The following is a 19,177-nucleotide window of genomic DNA, read 5'->3' as shown; positions in this document are numbered from 1 at the left end:
TAATCATCTTGACTTCACGATTCTCTAATAATATTTCCACTAGGCACAGTCGTCGTTCCTCGAGTAGTTAATTAAGAACCAACTAAAGTTAAACAAGTATCACTTTGTGTTTCGCTGAAAGTAACAAGCCCCGCGGATAATATCGTATCTAATTTCACGAGTTTTGAAGAGACGGAAAGCTGGCAATCCAGATGGAAATAAATTCTTGAGAGCGCAGAATCGCTCGGCGTCCATAACGCGAAACGTAAAAGTGTAATAGGCTATTTCGCCGCGGTGATTCGCAATTCCACTCGACGATAATGACGACGACGAAACACCGCGATCCATAATTAGGCGTTTTGCAGTTAAATTTTGTTTCGGACGAAGCTGCGCCGGTATCGGTCGCGCGAGTTAACCCCTATATCACGGAAGACAACAGGTGTCGCATGAATTTCCCTGGAAAACCCTTCTATATATATATTATTTGACACGAAATTTTAAGAAATAGGAAGGTAATCAAATATTAAATTTCAATAGTAGGAAAAGAGTTAAATATTAAATTTTAATAATAAAAATGAAGTTTCCGAAAATTTATTTACTTTCGTACGCTTTAAAAATAACTGATATTCCACAAAAATAATTTCTTTCAAATTACAAAAGCTCGCTCGCAACTTCATCATTTAATTTCTCGCTTAAATAAAAATCGAGACAAAATTAGTCCCGTTCGAGGCAGCGTGAAACAATAGCAACAGTGAATTACGGAGGATAAATCACTTTACTCCGGCAATTGACATTATTCTTCGGGGTCGAGTCTCGTCCGTAAACGTCGAGAGGTAAAAACGCACGCAATGAATGCGCAACTTGAAAGCGAAGGGAATAAAAGATACTCTGAAAAGGAATCGCGTCGTTCGCTCGGTGTATACATATGTAGAGCATGCAAATTATACTGGCAACAAAGAAACACAATGGAGGAACGGCATGCAGCGGGTTTTTTTATTAGGTATCGGTTTCAACGTACGTCAATGTATTCCGACTAATTGGCTCTTCTGAACCAGGATCTGATTTAGCAAACTCGATGGGAAACAAACCAGGCAAGAATTGAATCGAGAAATCACCGATAAACGTAGCACCACCACACGAACAACGCTTAACTATCTGTACACAGTATAAATTTGCTTATTAAGATTTCACTTTTAATTGATTGGAAATGAATACAAACAAACTCAATTTATTATATGAAATTTGACCAGCAGTAGCTACTAATTGTAAGTCATTCCGCAGTTTCGTGCTGCAGATTCTGTTTAAACGATTTAACAGAATTCTGATTTAAATTTCTGTTTAATACAGTACTACTACAAAAGACGTACAGAAAAAGAATTGAAACTCAAACGAAAATAGGTGAGAGTTGGTAATGTAGAACGCTCTGCTGATAAGACATATTGCTCTGCTGGCAATATAGAACTCTCTGCTGGCAATGTAGAGCGCTTTGTTGGTAAAAATCGCGACCTCCACGATTAATCGACCCAGTTTTCGGTAAACTTCGTTAAATCTCAACGAGGAGTTTGTAAGAGGAAAAACAACCCGAACAACTTATTTTCGCATCACGAACACTTTCTCGAGTATCCGTGAAACGGAGTCGCGACGAGTGGAGAAGATCCACGGACGATTTACTCTGATATCGTCCCTCGCGGTTTCCTCTTTGTCCTGGCATCGTCTTCGACGTCGCCATGCGGTTTTCCTTTTGAGGCTGGCCCAGCCGTAGACCAAAAAATGCATCGTACACGGGAATGCGCCCCTTTGATGTATTATACACTGCCTCCGAGAATGGAGTTGCACGTGGCGGAGTGGTCGGACGTCTATCGTCCGGGGAGAATGCCCTTAAAAGCTGTCTACTCGGAGAGGTTACGCTTGGAAGGATTATAGGTATCTCCTCCTTGAACCTTTCAATGGATGATTCGACAGTCGGTTGACCGGTTTCGGGAGGTTCTTGGTACTGCGTGATAAGGTAACGCGCCAAACCTTCGTCGTTGGAACGCTTCTAACCTTTGCTTTGTGCCAGAATTAGGCGTGGAAAATCTCTGACACGATTTCGATAAGCCGGGGGAATTATATTCCTGACCCCATTATGGAGAAAAATGTGTACGCGACACTTTGACAGGTTCGCTATTTAAATGTATGTCTCTAAAGTTTCGTTTTTAAATTTGATAATATTTGATAAGGTATGTGTTGACATTTTAAAATGAGCAACAAATTCGTGGAGTATTTATTGTAGCTAAGAGTATATTCCAGAGGATATTTATTTAGAAATATATTCCTATGGATTATTTGCATTTGAGATTGCCAGACTGTATAGGGACTGTATAGTCCCAAGTGTATAGAATCTTCAATTTATATTTGGCTGGATATCGATAAGAAATTCATCAATATATTTCAAACTCAATCACATTAGGTAAAGTAATTCCGCCTGGCTCGCGCAGCTATTCGCTTGATTGACTTTTATATCGTGTGTAATCTTTTATTCGCTACGCTACTCGAACCGGAGATTACGTTCATGAATATTCCAAGAGTGAATTAAATACCGAAGACGAAATAATTAATGATTTTTGGATATCGAACTTTGCGCAAACTTGCTCGCTGGAGCACCAGATCGATCTGATTTCTGGTTTGGAAGAAAATTATACTCACCAACGTCGAAACCATTCGCAGCATCCCCCTGCGGTGCAAGGGGGAAGCGATAGCGGTGTTCATTGGCTTCCAGATGCCGGACGCAACCCTTAAATCCGGTCCGCACCGGAAGTCGCTCCAGGCCGGTTGTGTTTCCGGGGCCGCCGACGAAGAGCGGTTCGCGGAAGGTAATCCTCGCAAACAAGCCCTGTAATCAAATCCAGAATTGTCCGGTTTACGTAGTTGCATAAAGTCGTTGTATAATTCGCGCTATTCTGCAACCGCTTTATGATTTATTCAATTCTTGGTTGTTTTCTCGCCCACTCTACATTTTCATTCTTCGAACGCAATGCACTTTTTATCGTACGATAGAAAATGTGGTAATTGTGGCTGGAAAATTTGGAAATTAGAAATTTTAATTGCGCAATTGGAGTAATTAAAAATTTGGGAACCTAGAGTTGGGGAAACCCTGTGAACTGACCTCGATCTATGATCGCGTTCTTGTTATTAGTATATGTATTGTGCACGAAATATTGAAGAGATTTGTCTGCGTAAATGAATTATTATTATAATTTATACAATGGATTTGAAGTAGAGATTATTCGCGAGCACGGCCACGAAATTAAACAAGTTTAATCAGGGGAGTAAACGGGGGCCGAATTGTTGCATCAAAACGCGTCGCATACCTCGCGTTCAAATTCAAAGAATAATACTACGCGAACTTCTTTCTATGTATAAATTCTTTGGAATCTCCTTCGCCATTTTCGTCGTCAAGATAATTAAACTTTGCTTTTCAATTTACCTCGTTTCACAGAATTTCAAGAACACCTTTCGCTGCTATTAAATACTCCCGTAACTTTTCATCAACGTGTGCCACTTCATTAATGAAAACACGCGTCTAATTCAGAGCGGTGGATATCGCGTAAACCGCAGATACCATACTTGCCCGATGTCGGGAAAATTATTTACAGACCAAGCAATTACGGAAGGAATTTCTGGGCGTTGCGCGAGACGCGTCTGGAACATTGACGGAGTAGAATATTCAATTTTGTAATAACTCGACGGGTTGCGCAGTTAAACGTTCCTCGTTATACTCACCTCTCGCGCAGATTATATCTCAGCAAATCGTGCATCACCGGTGTAATAAATTAAATTGATGCGGCGCGCTTTGCGCAGTTTCCTCGCGAACGAAATAATGGCGGAACCACGTCGAGATTTCGAATGCGTGTGTTCAGTATGTGGTTAGAAACTTTAACAGTTGCTTAAATATTTTAGCGAAGTCGGAACTTTCAGATTTTGTAATCATTGGTAGTTGGATGAAAGATACGCTTTCAATTGAGATTTCAATTAACACGCGCGCGTATATTATAGTGCTGTATCTATGAATTTAGTGGGAGGGGGGACAAATCGATTATATCGAATGTAATTAGTTCCCTGGTTCGATAATTGATGTGGTCTTGTAGGCGAAGACCTCGAGATATTATTAAATAAGTTTTATAGTATTTTCAACTATTTGTTACGTGTGAAAGGAAAATTGTAGATAAAGTCTGAGGAAATGGGCAATATAAATATAACGTCGTGTAAGAACGAGACTGTAGGAGATGCAGTAAGGACATTAGTACTCCGGGACAGGAAAGTAGATAAGAAACGTAAGTTGGAAAGTTGCAGAAAAGAAACGCGAAGGAGATGAAGAAAAATTCAGGGGAAAGAAGATTCTTACGTTGTGGATTCGGAATTGTGTTGTCCAAGACCATTTAAAAAAATAAACACCATCCGCTACGTAAGAACCATGCCCTTACTGAATTTGCAGTTGCACTTGGATTAACTGCAATTGAAATCTGTTCTTTTAAAATGCAACCGAAATTACCTATAGTTGATTACCCGACTGGTCGATGAATTCATTCAAAATATAATTGATCAATAGTTCTCGATAGGACACAAGAACAGAAAATCTCTATCAAATGCCAAATTCCCGTCCAATGAATCTATCCATTCAACCTATCCGTCACTTCAATGCTGACAAATCCACTTAGCATGAATTTTCGACACTTCCCCGTGGATATTTCGCGCGAATAGCATCGTCCAGCAACGCAGCTTCTCGAGAGCGTCGCGCAGACGTCGAGATGCAGTCGGAGATGGCAGCAATTTACGCGGATTATGCATATCCGAGATGACCCATATTTGCCCAGGTGACACGTCTAAGCGCGTCCGCTGACGGGCGAGTTTCTTGTATCCGAGCACGGTTGCGTTCTCGCGTACACGTATCAAACACGCGAGTGTCGGGCGGCGTACACGTATAGCGGAATTCTGTCGACGACACTCCGACAGGTTTCCAAGTTAATGCACTTACAAAAGTCTCGAAACTTTCTTCGGGGTGTATCGACCCTGGACTCGTCTCAAAATCATGCTCCTCCTCCGCAGCGGCGCGCTGAAAGGTCTTCCACCTCGGAGAAACTTACGGCAAGACCTTTCGACTGCCATGATCGAGACAGAAAATAATTTTGATCGGGAATCTCGGAGATGGGAGTTATCGAGCTTCCTCGAGGATTTCTCGACTTCTTGGAGACTCTCGTTCAATCATGGCCACAGACATTGCCTCAGATTTCATGGACATGGACTCCTTTTTCCAAGGGTGCAATGTGAAATTAGTTTAATATAGTGGCGAATATTTTATGTTGTTTAGGTTTGATTGTAAACGGAATGTTTTGAAGTATTTTTAGATTCGAGTGATAGTTTAATTTTTGTTTCATATAGAATTGAGAGTGCAACACAAAAATAATAAATGTAGGAGATTCTGTTAGATTTCGAGTCAAGGAATAATTTAAAACGAATTTAATATGGTAGTGAATATTTTCAGTTTGGTCGTAAATGAAACGTTTTTAAGTACTTCGAGCTTCAAGTTTAATCAGTGGTTTTCAAAATAGAGTAAATAACTGAGGAACACCTGTTAATTCATTACTAACGAAAATATAATAATTGCAGGGGTAAACGATAGCTCGAAAACTGCGCGAGTATAGAAGAACGCTTGAAAATACTGTTTGAAAAGGTGTCGCAAAGGGGAACACATTCGTGGATAACAATCGAACTTTTATTAATTTTTTCCCAATTAATATTTCCACTCGAACGGCCCTCGAAAAACACTTGCGCGTGTTTCGTTGATTAAAAGTATTGAAAATAATTTCGCTGTCACTTGAGCGCGCAAAGTGTCGAGTCCAGTGAACTAAAAGATCATAATAAACGAAAATAAAATCGCAAAGCGAGTTTTCGAGCGTATCCTTCAATTTAATCTCTTTTAGTCGAGCACGCATCGGTGGATTCGTTCCTCTTCGCGAGCGTAAAGAGAACTTTGCTCGAATTACATTCGAAGTGTCGCGTAAATGCCGACTTTTTCCTTCCAATTAAAAGAAATAAGAGCTGAATCATGGTCGATCGAGAGGAACACGTTCGTCGTTGAATGGGAAGATCCAGGATTCTCGTTCGAGATCTCTCGAGAAACGATGACGACAAGTTGTAATTGACTTTCGAGTTTTAATTTCACTCTGCTAGGACCGTGTTCGCTACCAAGTTCGCGTTAATGATTTTAGAACTGAACGGGAGATTGTTTTATTCGACAACTAAAATTCTCGCGGCTGGAGGAAAAAGAACTGAACGCGTTAACGATATCGAGATAACCTAGATATTTTTTTGTTCGAGGAAGGCAGCTAATTGCATCGACTTTCTTTACTTTTTTGGTAAAAAAGATCATCAAGGTTTTAGGAAAGTTTTCTTTTGGAAATTAGTGGAACGAAGTTTTCATTTGACGGTGATTAATGTTGTAGTATTAAATGTTACTGGTGAAATATATGGAATTAAAAATCAATGATAATTAATTATATGCATATTTTATTTTTCGCTGTGTTCTTTGGAGCATTCTAAACCACGTTAACATTGATTTATTCAAATCACTGTCAATAATAAGAAGTCATGTTCCAGCTCATTCTTTCTATGAAGAACATTGATGTCCCAGAAAGTTTAACGGGGGCTCATTAAAACCACAAATAGACAGAAAAGCAACAAACGAGTGTTCCCCTAAAATAACATTTTGTTTTCGTCTAATTTCAGGCTCGCCTCGATAACAAGCTTTCCCTACCAAAAGCGACAAAACGCGCAGAGGGAGTTGAACTCAGATGGCTGAACTTTCGAGGGCCTCATTCGTAATTACGGAAAGTTTAAACGACCGATGTCTCTGTTCCGTAGGCTAGGAAACTTCCGTGGAACTTTTACAGGCTCGTCGAGACGGACGAGGTAAATCTTTTGATCCAACGGGGATAGGGGTTGCGGGTAAGCCATTACGAAAATATCGCGATGAGACAGGGAAAAAGAGCGTAGCGCGAATCTTGCACATTGATGTCCCACGGAACCGAAGCAAGCACTATTAACACCGAGACGGGAGAAATATTTCAAATATTAGCATAAATGAGGTTCCCGATGGGCGGGCGGTCAAAAGATATGCTCTTTCAGAAATTCAAATTTAACGTCGTTCTCTTTGATGTTCGGTCCGTCGAAGGGTCAACCGTTCGCTGTTCCCTCCGAGAACTCATTTCCGAAATAAACGAATTCGCCGTTCTGTTAAAAGCTGATAACTAATCGAGACGTGGAATACGGAAAATGGAAGAACGTTTCTTTATCGCCGTAAGGTTCATTTCGAACGACATTTGGTTCAATTTTCGATTATCTGCTCGTAGAGGGTAGTTATTGGAAACTGATTTGGGGACCATTCAATATTTTTTGAACTGTTTGGTTAATGGAGTTAGTGAATTTTCCCTTTATTTGTCGATTTTTGGTTGATTGGCGGACCCTATTAGGTGGTCAATTTTTGTAACATAATTCTCAGTGGATTTTTCATTTATTCAAACAACCAGAGACCACGTATTCCGTCAGGCCTGCTTTCCGCCAACCCTGAAAATCGAAGTAAATTTTCGATGTCCACGACCCCTGCGTCGATCCCTCTTAACACCCTCCCTCCCCCGTCCCCCATGGGGCTAACTCCACGTGGCGTACAATTTATTTCTCTTTGCGCGATGGCTTCGGTCGTCCCATCCATTTTTCACGCGAAACTGCTGCCCGTCTATCTGGGCCATTCGCACCGAAACCTCATAGTAGAGGCTCGCGAGGGGTGGAACGGGGATAATCCGTCGTTTGTAGGCGACTTTATAAGGCGGCATGATACAATCGGATTCCCCGTTGCTTCTTTGAGGAGATGGCTCCTCCACGGCGACGCGCTGAGCCAGCTGACGTTACGATCAGCCGTCAGATGCAGTTAATCCTCTCTCCCTGTGCCGAGGGGTGGCTAATTTCCTACGACTTCGACGGTTTACCCCCAGGAAAACCCGAGAACCGCGGCACTCGCTTTTTAATGAATTTCTCTCTGAACGCCTGGTGAGCCGGAAAAGGGAATGTTCTGCTTTGTGTCTCAATTTCTTTTTTTTTTTTCCGTCTCTTTGGACGTCTCCTTTCGGTCCTGGGAGTATCGACGTCTCCGATGGCAAATGGAATTGCAGCCGTGATACTGGGTGGCAAAGGTAGCAAACAATTCTATTCGTAAGATTTATCGAGATTAAAATGTCGCTAGAGTTAATTTATCTGAAATGGTTGGTTTGTGTATTGAATTTTATTTATTTTTCCAAGCTTGGAGGGTATTGTTCACAGCACACTCGTAAAAGTCAATATAACATCCTTAATTAAACATAAATTCAACCACAAAAGTACGCATTATTTAATGTTACACAATATTCCGTTTTCAATAATTAAACTTGCGCCAATCGATACCTTCGCCATCATTATTACTTTTAACAAACCATTACGCGCTTGTACTTCTTTAAATCATCCAGCAGGTACATTCTACGCTTCATCTTTTTGATTTCCCCGGATACAAGTCCGTTAACGGATTAAATGAGCACGCTGAATAGGCTAAATGAAGACGAAACGAACGAGCCCGGTGAGCGAAAACGAACGAAATAAACGAAACGAACGGAACGAACGAAACAAGCGAGCGAAAATGAAACAAACGGAAACAAATAGATACGGAATAAACGAACGCGCAACTCGCCATTGAAAAGTTGGGCAGGAAAGATTATATATTAAACAAACAAAAAAAAAAAAAAATAAACACAACGCGTCGTTGGCGCGGAACGAAATTGAAAAATACTTCTCGTTGTTTACCGTATCGAGATATTAAGTCGCCATTATGGAGCGAAACGTAGGAATCGTTCGCGCGGAGAGCTTCGGTTTTTGCGACTTCATTTCGTTTTTCTTGTGCTTGGTCGTGCGGAAAAAGAAGAGAAAATTAAAGCAGCTGCGAAGAGAACTGGTTATTCTCTGACCCGTCGCAAAGTCGGGAAAATTAGATGCTCAAGAAACGTGCTTTGTATCGCGAGAGCGGTTTACTTGCACATTGCGCGTTGTTTCGGTGCAGAAAACCTGGCTAACATTTTCTTTTTTTTTATTTTTAGTCTTATTAGTAACTTATAACAACAGATTTTCTTTGCTGTAGGGGTTTTAAACGAGGCAACGTAATTTATTAATTACAAGCCGGTTCTTTTATGGGAACCAGCAAGGTACGCAGATTCGCGTTGTTTAATTTGCTAACGTGAAATATTATTTTTACATCAAAGGATCTCCTAATTAGCGTTGTTAATTATTGGGCTGTGATTGTGAAGGCAGAAGTACGTTGAAAATGTAGCGTGTAGTTTCTTCGTTCGAGGCTTTGTTTTTGAGGAAACTGGGTTTGCGGTTTGCTTGGGGCACGCTAGGTATTACAATTCTTGCCAGGGTATTTGTATATGATGCCTGAAAGTGATAATTTAAGAATCAGAATATCTATTTTTCTGTCCATGGTTGATATATAAATAGGGTAGAAAACTGTTGACAATTTCTTAAAAAGAACCCAACATTAAATGGATCTAGAAAGGCCCCAATTTCTTTAGGGATATCGATTGGTCCTGAAAGGGAGCGTCGTGAAATCCGACGAAAGTAACCGAGGCACGTGTCAACGACGTGAAACACGGTGGCTTCTGTGTTTTGAGCCGCGTCGTCTCGCGACACGGGGAAGAAAAATAAAAAGAATCCGTCGAGAATGGTGGGAAGAACGGAAAGGGAGCGGAAAAAAAGGAGCGGGTGTCGAGGGGATTGACTCCTCTAATTACGACGCTGTCGTTAGGACACCGAGTGCTTAATGGCACTTGGCGATAAAGTGGACTCCGGTTCGCGGAACCATTCGCCGGCTGATTTTAAAGGCAATTAAACTCGTCCCGCCGGGAAAAACAGACTGGTCGTCATCGAGTCGCGAAACCGCCTATCAATTATGGTTTTTCGAGCGAAAGATGCACCAGGCTGGACCGAAAGCGTTACAGTCCTTTCGTGCTTCTATTTAGAGAAAACTTTTGTCGATGAAAATTCAATGATTTTTTACCTTTTTTCGTGTAACGTTAAAAGGGAGGTTTAGTCTGAACTTGGAAATACTAGGGTCTTTCTGGGAGAATTTTTCGAAGTGAAAATTATCAAGGTTTCTGTTTAAAACTTTGAATTGTTATTATTAGACTGCGGATCTTTATGCAAAATAAAATCTTCGCGAACGTTCCTACAAAAATTGTACCTAAATAGGAATTTATTTTATTCTGCAAATATTACAACACGAACTTTACTTTGAATCTTTTTCATATTCTTGCATATTGTTTGCATTTTGTAGTTTCTTGTGCATTCAAATTTCCTATAAATGCATAAAGATCCGCTGTCTAGTTATTGCCAAGTGCAGGTGTTAAAAACGTGTGGAATAAATTGCAAACAAACATGAGCCACTTTTCCAATTTTTCCGAGTTCCCTGCCGATGATCAGCCTCGGATTCTTCGCAGGAAATTGCGGTTTCCCGCTCGAGTTAAGATCTCCTTCCCACGACGAGACACGGACAATATTCCGGCGATTGTTTCGCGAAAGTTGGTCGTGGACGAAGTTGGCTATTTTTATAGGAGCACTCGGAAGCACTATTTCGCGAAGAAAGTGGCGCCTGTTTCTCCTTCTGCCGAGGCGCCCCCGTGCTAACTTATTACGAAACAATTTGCAAGTCTTATGAGAGAGGTCGAAAGCACCGAGTGCAAGAAATAAAGTGGCGGCAGAGGGGAGGGGTGGGGGAGGGGGGGAAAAGCCTTTAAAGACTTTTAATTCGAGGACGAAATGCTCGTCGGTGGTGCAATTTAAAGAAAACGCCGTCGAGATGTGATGAAACGTGCCCCGTTACTGCGTTTGCGATTGCAAAGTTGTAGGAGAATTTAAAAAATGGAGGGCATACGGAATCCAGCAGGTGCGAAGCGTGAATTCGTGTCAAAGTCGCGATAAACAATAGAAGCATTTTAGTTGCGTTCCAGTTTCCTTTCGGAGGAATTTTTCATTTTTAACGCAGGAAAAAGATTGTCTCTTGTAGGTTTATTCGGTTTAATATGGTATTATTTAAAAAAGATTTCATTTGAATGCACGTTGAAATCAATTTTGTTCACGTTTTAATAAGTTACTTCATGTACTTTTGTTTATTATATTATATTATTAATAAAAAAAGGGGAATTAAAATGAAATGCTTCATACGTTTAAAATACTTAAAGTGAGTTTACTTTAGAATAATTTATTCACATTGAACACTAAATCAAAATTTTCATCCGATTGAATTTAATTCGGTATTGAAAATGAAATTTGGTCGGCAGTTCATTGTAACATATAATCCAGTGTGTAACAATGACCGGCACAGGAAGGAACTTTCCGTAACAAGGGAACAAAGTTTCACAATTACGTAAAACATGTGAACTGAATTAAACAATTTGTATAGTCCATTATGAAACGCTGCGCCGTTATTAAAGCAAGGAATATTTAATTAACCAAGAGATTTTCGAGTTCGAGCAAAATTTAATAAACCTCGAATGGAAACAATAAATGATAATTCATTATTACGTTCAAAGATCTAACGTATTTCACCGAATTTAATTACTTAAATAATTAATTGTTTAAACAGCAATTTCATTGACACAGTTTCAATCATTGATACCGATATTTATTGTTGGAGGAATGAAATTCTTACGAGAGTGATTTATCGTATTCAACGAAAACAACTAAATAAAAATGGTCAAAGCTCCGAGAAAGCTTCTAAGCTAAGATGGACGTTCGCTTTTCATGCAATTTCGTAATTACCAAGCCATGTAAAATGAATTAAGTAAGTTTTCCAAGCCTGTTGTAAAACGTTGCGCAGTATCAGACCATAATGTTTTAATTAATCATGGCATCCCTTACTACTGAGTATTAGGAAATTTTTAATAAAACCACGCACGCGACGGGGGTATCGTACCCCACATCGACCCAGTTTTCCTGCGGCTAGCGCGTGTAAATTAGGGTGAAATTAGCCCCCTGTAGCACCGGGGACGAGTGAATCGATAAACAACCCCAGACGCGATATCGCGACGGGGGTGAATTTCCTTAATCGAGCAAACTATGGGCAACTTTGTACATTTTACTGATTACACGGATCGGGTGTCTGTTCTAGGGGCGTGGTTCGACCATTCATCCCCCTCTGGTATTGGCCATCTGTCTTTGAACGTCTAATACCCGTTGGAAGAACCTAAGTGCATGTTTACTTTAATTACAAGACACAATTTGCATATATTGAGTGGCCCTAAGGTGTACAGTGACATTTTCTCTGTCCAGACTTTATTAATATTGGGTGCTCTGGAAAGTTTAGGTTAGGTCACTCGATTGGTTAGTAGTTATTCAAAGTACCAATTGCGTAAAAATACCTTGATCTTTCAAAATATTCAACTTAATTTATACAAAGTGTTCAAGCTTTCCACATTCTCCCTGCATTAAAACTTCTCCCTCTCTATTTTCATCCACGAAATTCCACGTAGGATCGATTTATGTAAAAGAATACACGTGTTCCCGTCCAAAAAAACAAAAGGGTAGCATTGCAGATGCATCGGGTGCACTTCTCGAGAAAAATATGGCTATCCGCAGGTGCGACGGGGCAGGTTATATCGGTTTTCGAAGCGAAAGTAATATTCTACCGTCGAGAAACCTTCTTTGACGGGTTCTTGTCATTCAGAGCCGCGACGCGCTGAAAGTAGGATCCTTTTCGCCAACAAAACGCATACACGTATCCCCATTGTTAACTACAGTGCTCTGTTTTAATCACGCCGGCACTTACTCGACTCGTTTTTTATTTCTAGCTGGGGTTTTCGCGACTCACAGGGTCGACGTTACCTTTGTCCCTCGCCTACCCCTTTTTTCCCACTTCTCCTTCAACCCCTCTTTTTCCCTTCATTTTTACAAATGAGACGGAACGAAACGAAGCCATCCTTTTGTTCGCGGAAAAGTCTGAGGTAAGTCAATTTCGTCGCCCTTCGCCGTGCCATTCGCGATTATTTCTCCACCCACTTCCACATTTTTCCCCCTTCGACGTTTTCCCAACGATTTCTTCCCCGCGAAAGAGCAGACACCCTCGTTTCGTGCTCGATCAGGAGTTGGGAATTTTTTAGAAGTAGAAATAGAAAATGCAAGGATGTTTCTTGGATCGAAGAAGGATACCGAACGTCGCTAGGTTTAGTGTTAATTGGAAGACTTAAAAGATTTATTAAATGAAGACGATTCGCTCAAGTTTTAATTACATTGAATATAAATTTAAATATATTTTCAAGTCACTCGTTCTGTTTTTGGAATTGGAAATTCGGAGTTCTGGAATTTTTCCTCGTATTTTCGTCGGAAGAGTGTTAAATATCGATTCCGCGTAAACAATTTCCCCTCGTTTCGATGACAAAACAATTTATCAGTTTTTATGTACATCGGCGAATAAACTGTTCTGCAGGCTGTTAACCAATCGACGGACGAACCGGATACGGTGGATTGTTGAAAACTACCACCCCAATTTTGTCAGTTTTAATACATCCTCGATGGGGGATCGCTCCTAAACTGGAAATCAATTTTCCAGTGAGAGGGAAACCGTGTCCACATCAATAAAAAAAAAAAAAACATATACAAATGACAAAGAAAAAAACTAAAATATATAACCGAAATTTTCCCCGGTTTTTTTTTTCAAAAATATAAAAAGCCCCCCCCCCCCCCCCCAAACAGAAGAATTGAAGAAACATCATCGTTACCAAGTTATTTTATTATTTTCAATCAAAGCTTCGATCAAACCGCGAGGATTTACCAAAACGAAATAACAAAAACACCACATCTATTATTTCTTAACCCTCCCTGAACACAACCCTGCGCCGAACACAACGGTAATTAACGTCGTAAAATTCGTTCCGAGCGTGTCTCGAGGAATAATCGCGAGGGCGTTTCGCGGCTCCGTCATTAAATGGACGATTTCCCCGTAAAATAACGTTTTCCCGAGAAACACGGATCGCGGACGGAATTGCATACAGGTGAATAACGATGACGTCGGGGTGCACCGAGGCAAGAATACACGGGGAGTCGTGAAAAGGATTTGCTCGTCTCTAAAGACGTCAACCGGGGCTTGGAATTTTAAAGGGAAACGTCCGACGCGAGTACTGCTTCCACTTAACCGGCGGAAAATTATGCCAAGGGAAGCGAGCGCGTATGAAACGACGCCTCGTGTCGATTCCGGGACGCCTGGACGAGTCTTTTGTCGAAGCGGGAGATATTCGTGCATAGGGAAGAGCGTTATTATGTTCGAACGTGTTCGAACGTGAAATTCATATTCGCCATTCATAAGACGTCGCGAGTTTGGGGATCGATTGCCATTACTTACCCTCGATACATTGGTTCAATGATCAGTACCAATGTAAGAATGTATCCTGATGCTTCTACTCTTACCAGCATATTCCTTCAGAGATAAACTAGACCTAGCGTAACTGTTCAGCAACTATGTATTAGGTCTACCGGAAGATTCTGTCCGTTTATAGAATAAAACAAAATAATAAATTTCTCATACCTTCGATAAATTTGATTGAATAATATAATTTTTATCATTACTTATGACATTTTGCCAGCGTGATTGCAATTTGTATATCATTTTTAACGAATATGCGCATACACGTTGAAACTTGTTGTAATTGGAACGGACAGAACTTTCCGGTAGACCTAATATCTCATTAATTTCATACAATTTCTGTCTGAATTATCTCAATTTCATCGTACACCTTAAACGTCCCTCTAACCTTTCAACCATTAACCCTTCAATCCCCTAACTTCCACTAATATTTTTTCCTTTCTTTTGTTGGAGTCCCCGTCGACAACTGTCGATTGCCGCAGCAATTACCTCGGATAGCGACGGTGCACCCCGAGAAATCTGTCGTGAGAAACGGATTTTGTCGATAAAGGGTCGTTTCTTTTCAACCCCGTTGCAGGAACGTACAGTTCGCCGACGTTTCAGAGGGATAAGGTATCCTTACCTTCGATCTTCCCTCCACGCGTTTCTCTTGATTCAGCTGAATCCAAGCGTCCCATCGATGCCTGTAGACAGTCAGGGTATTCCATTCGTTCAGCCTCACTGTTTGCGTGCTCCTGACGGTGCCGACTCCGCTGCCGCAATCGAACCTTTGAACAAACAGGACGATTACGTCGACGTCGTTCTATCGTGTAATGCAACAAGCCTCTACAGCCGATACAATTGAAGAGGTTTAAAGGTTTTTCTCGATAAGTCGCGTGTTACTTTGTTGGTGTCCTTTTCGGTGTCTGCTCTGCGACACGTCTGCTATTTTTGGATCACTAGGAAGTATCTGGAGGAAGAGGTTATGGGTCAACGTAGGGAGCAGGAAATGATGCTCTCTATTTTGTAACATTTAAAAAATAGGGGACGCTTTTTAATCAAATTTGACGTTAACTCTTGGGGGATACCATTTTTTCGACGGAAACTAGGAGCTCGAATAATCTTCAATTTCAGTACAAAATCGTGGAGTACATTTTCTATATTTTAGTATTTTTTGAACTTCATAATATATTAAGACGATGTATTTTTTAGCCTTCCTAAATCCTGGACCATTTTTCGACTCAGGTGTAACATCAACCCTTAGGAGACACTATTGAATTTGTTGCTCGAGAACTACAACCAAGAATAACGTTCACGTTTTAAGATACACGGTCGACTTTATTCCCTGGTTTTACGAAAAAGTCCCCTGGGAGGTGCGAGCGTTCGACTGTGGTAATTCGAGGAACATAATTGCCGAGATAAATTGCGTCGAGTCGCGGCGAAAAACGGTCGCGTCAAACATGAAGTTAAAAAGCATTATCTATTAACTGTTCCGCAACGTCGACGTCAATCAGATGCGAACAGAGGGGATTAACGGACGCGACGCGAAAACGCTTGGAAATTTCGCCCACGTGAAAGAGAAATTCATCGAAACGAACGACACGATTCGACGCTGCAATTACTCCTTTATCGCGTGCCGGGATATAGATTCCGTGGATGGGGATGCTGCGCTCGGTTTCATCTCGCGATTTACTCCACTCTGACGATAAATCGACGTTTTGGGCTCGAGAGTGCGTCGAATTGGAAATTAAAGTACTCGGTAATGATTCTAGCTTTTATAGGTGATGGAGATATTTCGACTCGGATCTGTAGAATTTTTTGAAGGAAAACTAGAAACTCGAATAATTTTCAATTTTAGTACAAAGTTGTAAAGTATATTTCCCACAGTTTGACATTTTTTTTAATTAAGAAATTGATTCCATTAAGTCCCGTTTCAAAAATTTGAATTCTGTGATACTCATATTCTATCCTAACAAATTTCAATTTAAAGAATGACTGAAACCAGCAATCTACCGTAAGAGGTACGTGACTCGTGATTCGCGTGCAACTGTCTCGTTTGTCGACGCGCAACGCTGAAAGACGGTCATTAAAAAGTAATAAACGAATTAATCGTTACGTGTCCAAGGACATTAAAACGTCGAATTCCCTTTATTTCGTGCACGGTTCCACGAAAAGTATGCTCCATAAATTTTTCCACCGAAAGATCGAGTGCCAAGTCGTTGATAGTGAAAATGTCGAGGGAAGGTTAATAATTAAATTTACCCACCCGAGAATTATCCTGGTTAATTATTCTGGCCATGATTAAAGACTCCTACTAGCGTCCTGGTAAACGGGGCGTACAAGTGCCCCAAGGATCCCAGTTTATCACGTTGTCACGTAATAAAGTAATCTTCGCGTGTCATTAACCCCTTGAACTCGATTTAATTCCAGAAACTTTGTACCAGATATTCCCGTCCGCTTTTTGCAGATCATAGGTTGATATCATCTAATCCGATGCCATCTTCGTAGCTCTCTGGCTAAGTTGATAACAGCTTATGATTGCAACCCGTCTTTTATACCGTAACGTACAACTGTTTTTATCTTTTTATGTATCTACGCTCCATTTCTATTTGCGTATAATCTTGGGTACGTCATAGACATATTATTATTATCAAACTTAATCGTGGACGACGAATCAAAATTATCACAGGAAACGTTGCATTGCTTCCTTAATTTTTAATTCCAATTCCGCCACAGTTTCAGGTTTCTTGAATGCAGACTATGTACGGTTCAATCATGAATACTAATAGCATATTTTTCGACAAGAATGATTGGATATTGGATATTTTTGATTCCGAAATTCTTATAATTATAGACGTGGAATTACTGGGAGATGCAATTTAAGATACGAATATGAAATTGTGGCGAGGAAGTTTATTCTTGAAACTGTAGATAAAGAATTTAACCACGAATTAAGGATGACGGGGATGATTCAATTTCAAGTGCCGAGACAAAAATACAACGAGAAAATCTTGTAGAAATTTCAAATGAAGAATTTTATCGCAGGGTCAAAAGTCACCCTATCCTTTTCTTCGGCCTGCTGTCAAATCTGCCCCGCTTCGAGGGTTGAACCGATGAAATATAGTCTTGAAAATTCCCCTTAAAGGTTTGCTATGCTCTCCACAGTAACTCGATCAGTATACACAGTCGTTTTAATTTTCTTCTCGGGTTTATTTCAGGCCCGCGAGACTGTCTAGTGGAAAGACAGAAAGTTCCACGCGTAGGGCGCTTAGTCGCGGCGCCAAGGGTCGGACTCTAACTTGCGGTAATTATCACTGTCGGCGAGGGGCGAGGGGTAAACGACATGGTAATGAGAAATTTTAACGAGTTGTGCCGAGTGCACCGTAAATCCTGCACAGTCGAAGTACGTAATTAATAGCACACCGCTCGCGGCACGCGCGCTACTTGGAAGTTTTCAGCCGCGCAGTTGGCGAATCGAAACTTGAGACTTAATGTTTTCCGGGGGTGAGCGTGGGTGGCACGGTGCGTTTCCCATGGGAGAGCTCGAGCAACGTCTACGCGCGTTTATCGCCGCTTCTTGCGTTGATAACCGCCTTCTACTTCGGTCCTATTGTAGAGAGCGCAACTTTGGGGAATCTTCAAGACTGTAAAGAGTGTTTACTCCTCGTTGGAATATTTGAGGATTTCGTCTCACGGCGAAAGTGAGACGAAACATTGAGCTTTGAGTTTCTAGTTCAATGTATATAAATTTCATAATATTTATTTCATCTATTAGAATCATTTTCAGATTATTATTTATTGTTTCATAATTCAAAAAATATATCTGTCGAGTAAGAAAGGGAAAAGTCGCTCGTGTTCCACTCGAAAACCGTTCAGCTCAACCCGAGGTGCAATTTTTCCACGGCCGAGAAAGCCACGCAAAATAATTGAGGACTCCCCGGAGGCGTATCGTGGGATCGCGACCCTGACCTTCTTACTGGCACGCTTTTTCGCGATCTCAACCCCGGCTGCACTTGACATTTTCACGACGTCGATGTGACATGTGTGAACGGGAGAAAGTCACGTTCGTAGGCTTCGAGCTCCATTGAGAGCAAAGAATAGCCCGAATTAATCGTTTCTAGACTCGGTAAGTCCTTCGCGCGACGTGCTTGATATTCTTATTGAAGGACTGGATCGTTGGTGCAGTAAACAATTCAATTTCCAAAACAGAATATCGCATCAGAATCTAACGGTTGGGTCAAATATCGATCCATCTCAGGAGTAGAGTAAATTATAATGACGTACACGCATAGTTTGTAATGCTACCTGTGAGACAGTTGGTCGAGACAGTGAATCCTTAGATAATACTCTATTTTGGGAAGTGAACTGTGTATCGACAAACAATACAATATGAAACCAAACCACTGCCTTTATTCACCAAAGAATTCAAAAAACCCAAAATTGAACACTTTCCTGACACAAAACAGATCAATTTTCCTCCGCATCGAACCTCTCCAAATTCTCCTATCCAAGATCCTCTCATCTACCAAATATCGATAGCCGAAGAGGTCGAGAGTTAAACAGTTTCGTGGAAACACGGTGCGCGCACGTCGTTTCCTTCGAACAAAATCCTTTGGCCGGTTTCCAGAACCCAATTTCTATTTTTGTCCGGATCCCACGGCTCGCATGATATTACTTCCGTTCGAAGCGTAGCCTCGTCCCCTGTGTGTGTGTGTGTGTGTGTGTGTGTGTGTGTGTGTGTGTGTGTGT

The 19,177-nt window shown here is 41.0% G+C and overlaps 1 protein-coding gene across 2 annotated transcripts in view; it reads right to left on the bottom strand.

Moving 5' to 3' along the window:
* The window catches only part of LOC128893437 (pikachurin-like), a 160,233-nt gene that overhangs the window by 19,698 nt on the left and 121,358 nt on the right, over positions 1 to 19,177 (bottom strand). For both annotated transcript variants that reach the window (XM_054154354.1, XM_054154355.1), the window contains exons 7-8: positions 15,072 to 15,216; positions 2,665 to 2,851 (exon numbers count right to left, since the gene is read on the bottom strand). In XM_054154354.1, the coding sequence (XP_054010329.1) occupies positions 2,665 to 2,851; positions 15,072 to 15,216 (332 nt within the window). The remainder of the gene's footprint in view (positions 1 to 2,664; positions 2,852 to 15,071; positions 15,217 to 19,177) is intronic.

This window comes from Hylaeus anthracinus, unplaced genomic scaffold (assembly GCF_026225885.1).
Source record: "Hylaeus anthracinus isolate JK02 unplaced genomic scaffold, UHH_iyHylAnth1.0_haploid 3, whole genome shotgun sequence".
In the NCBI taxonomy this organism is placed as follows: Eukaryota; Metazoa; Arthropoda; class Insecta; order Hymenoptera; family Colletidae; genus Hylaeus; species Hylaeus anthracinus.
This window is presented reverse-complemented; position numbering and strand designations above follow the sequence as displayed.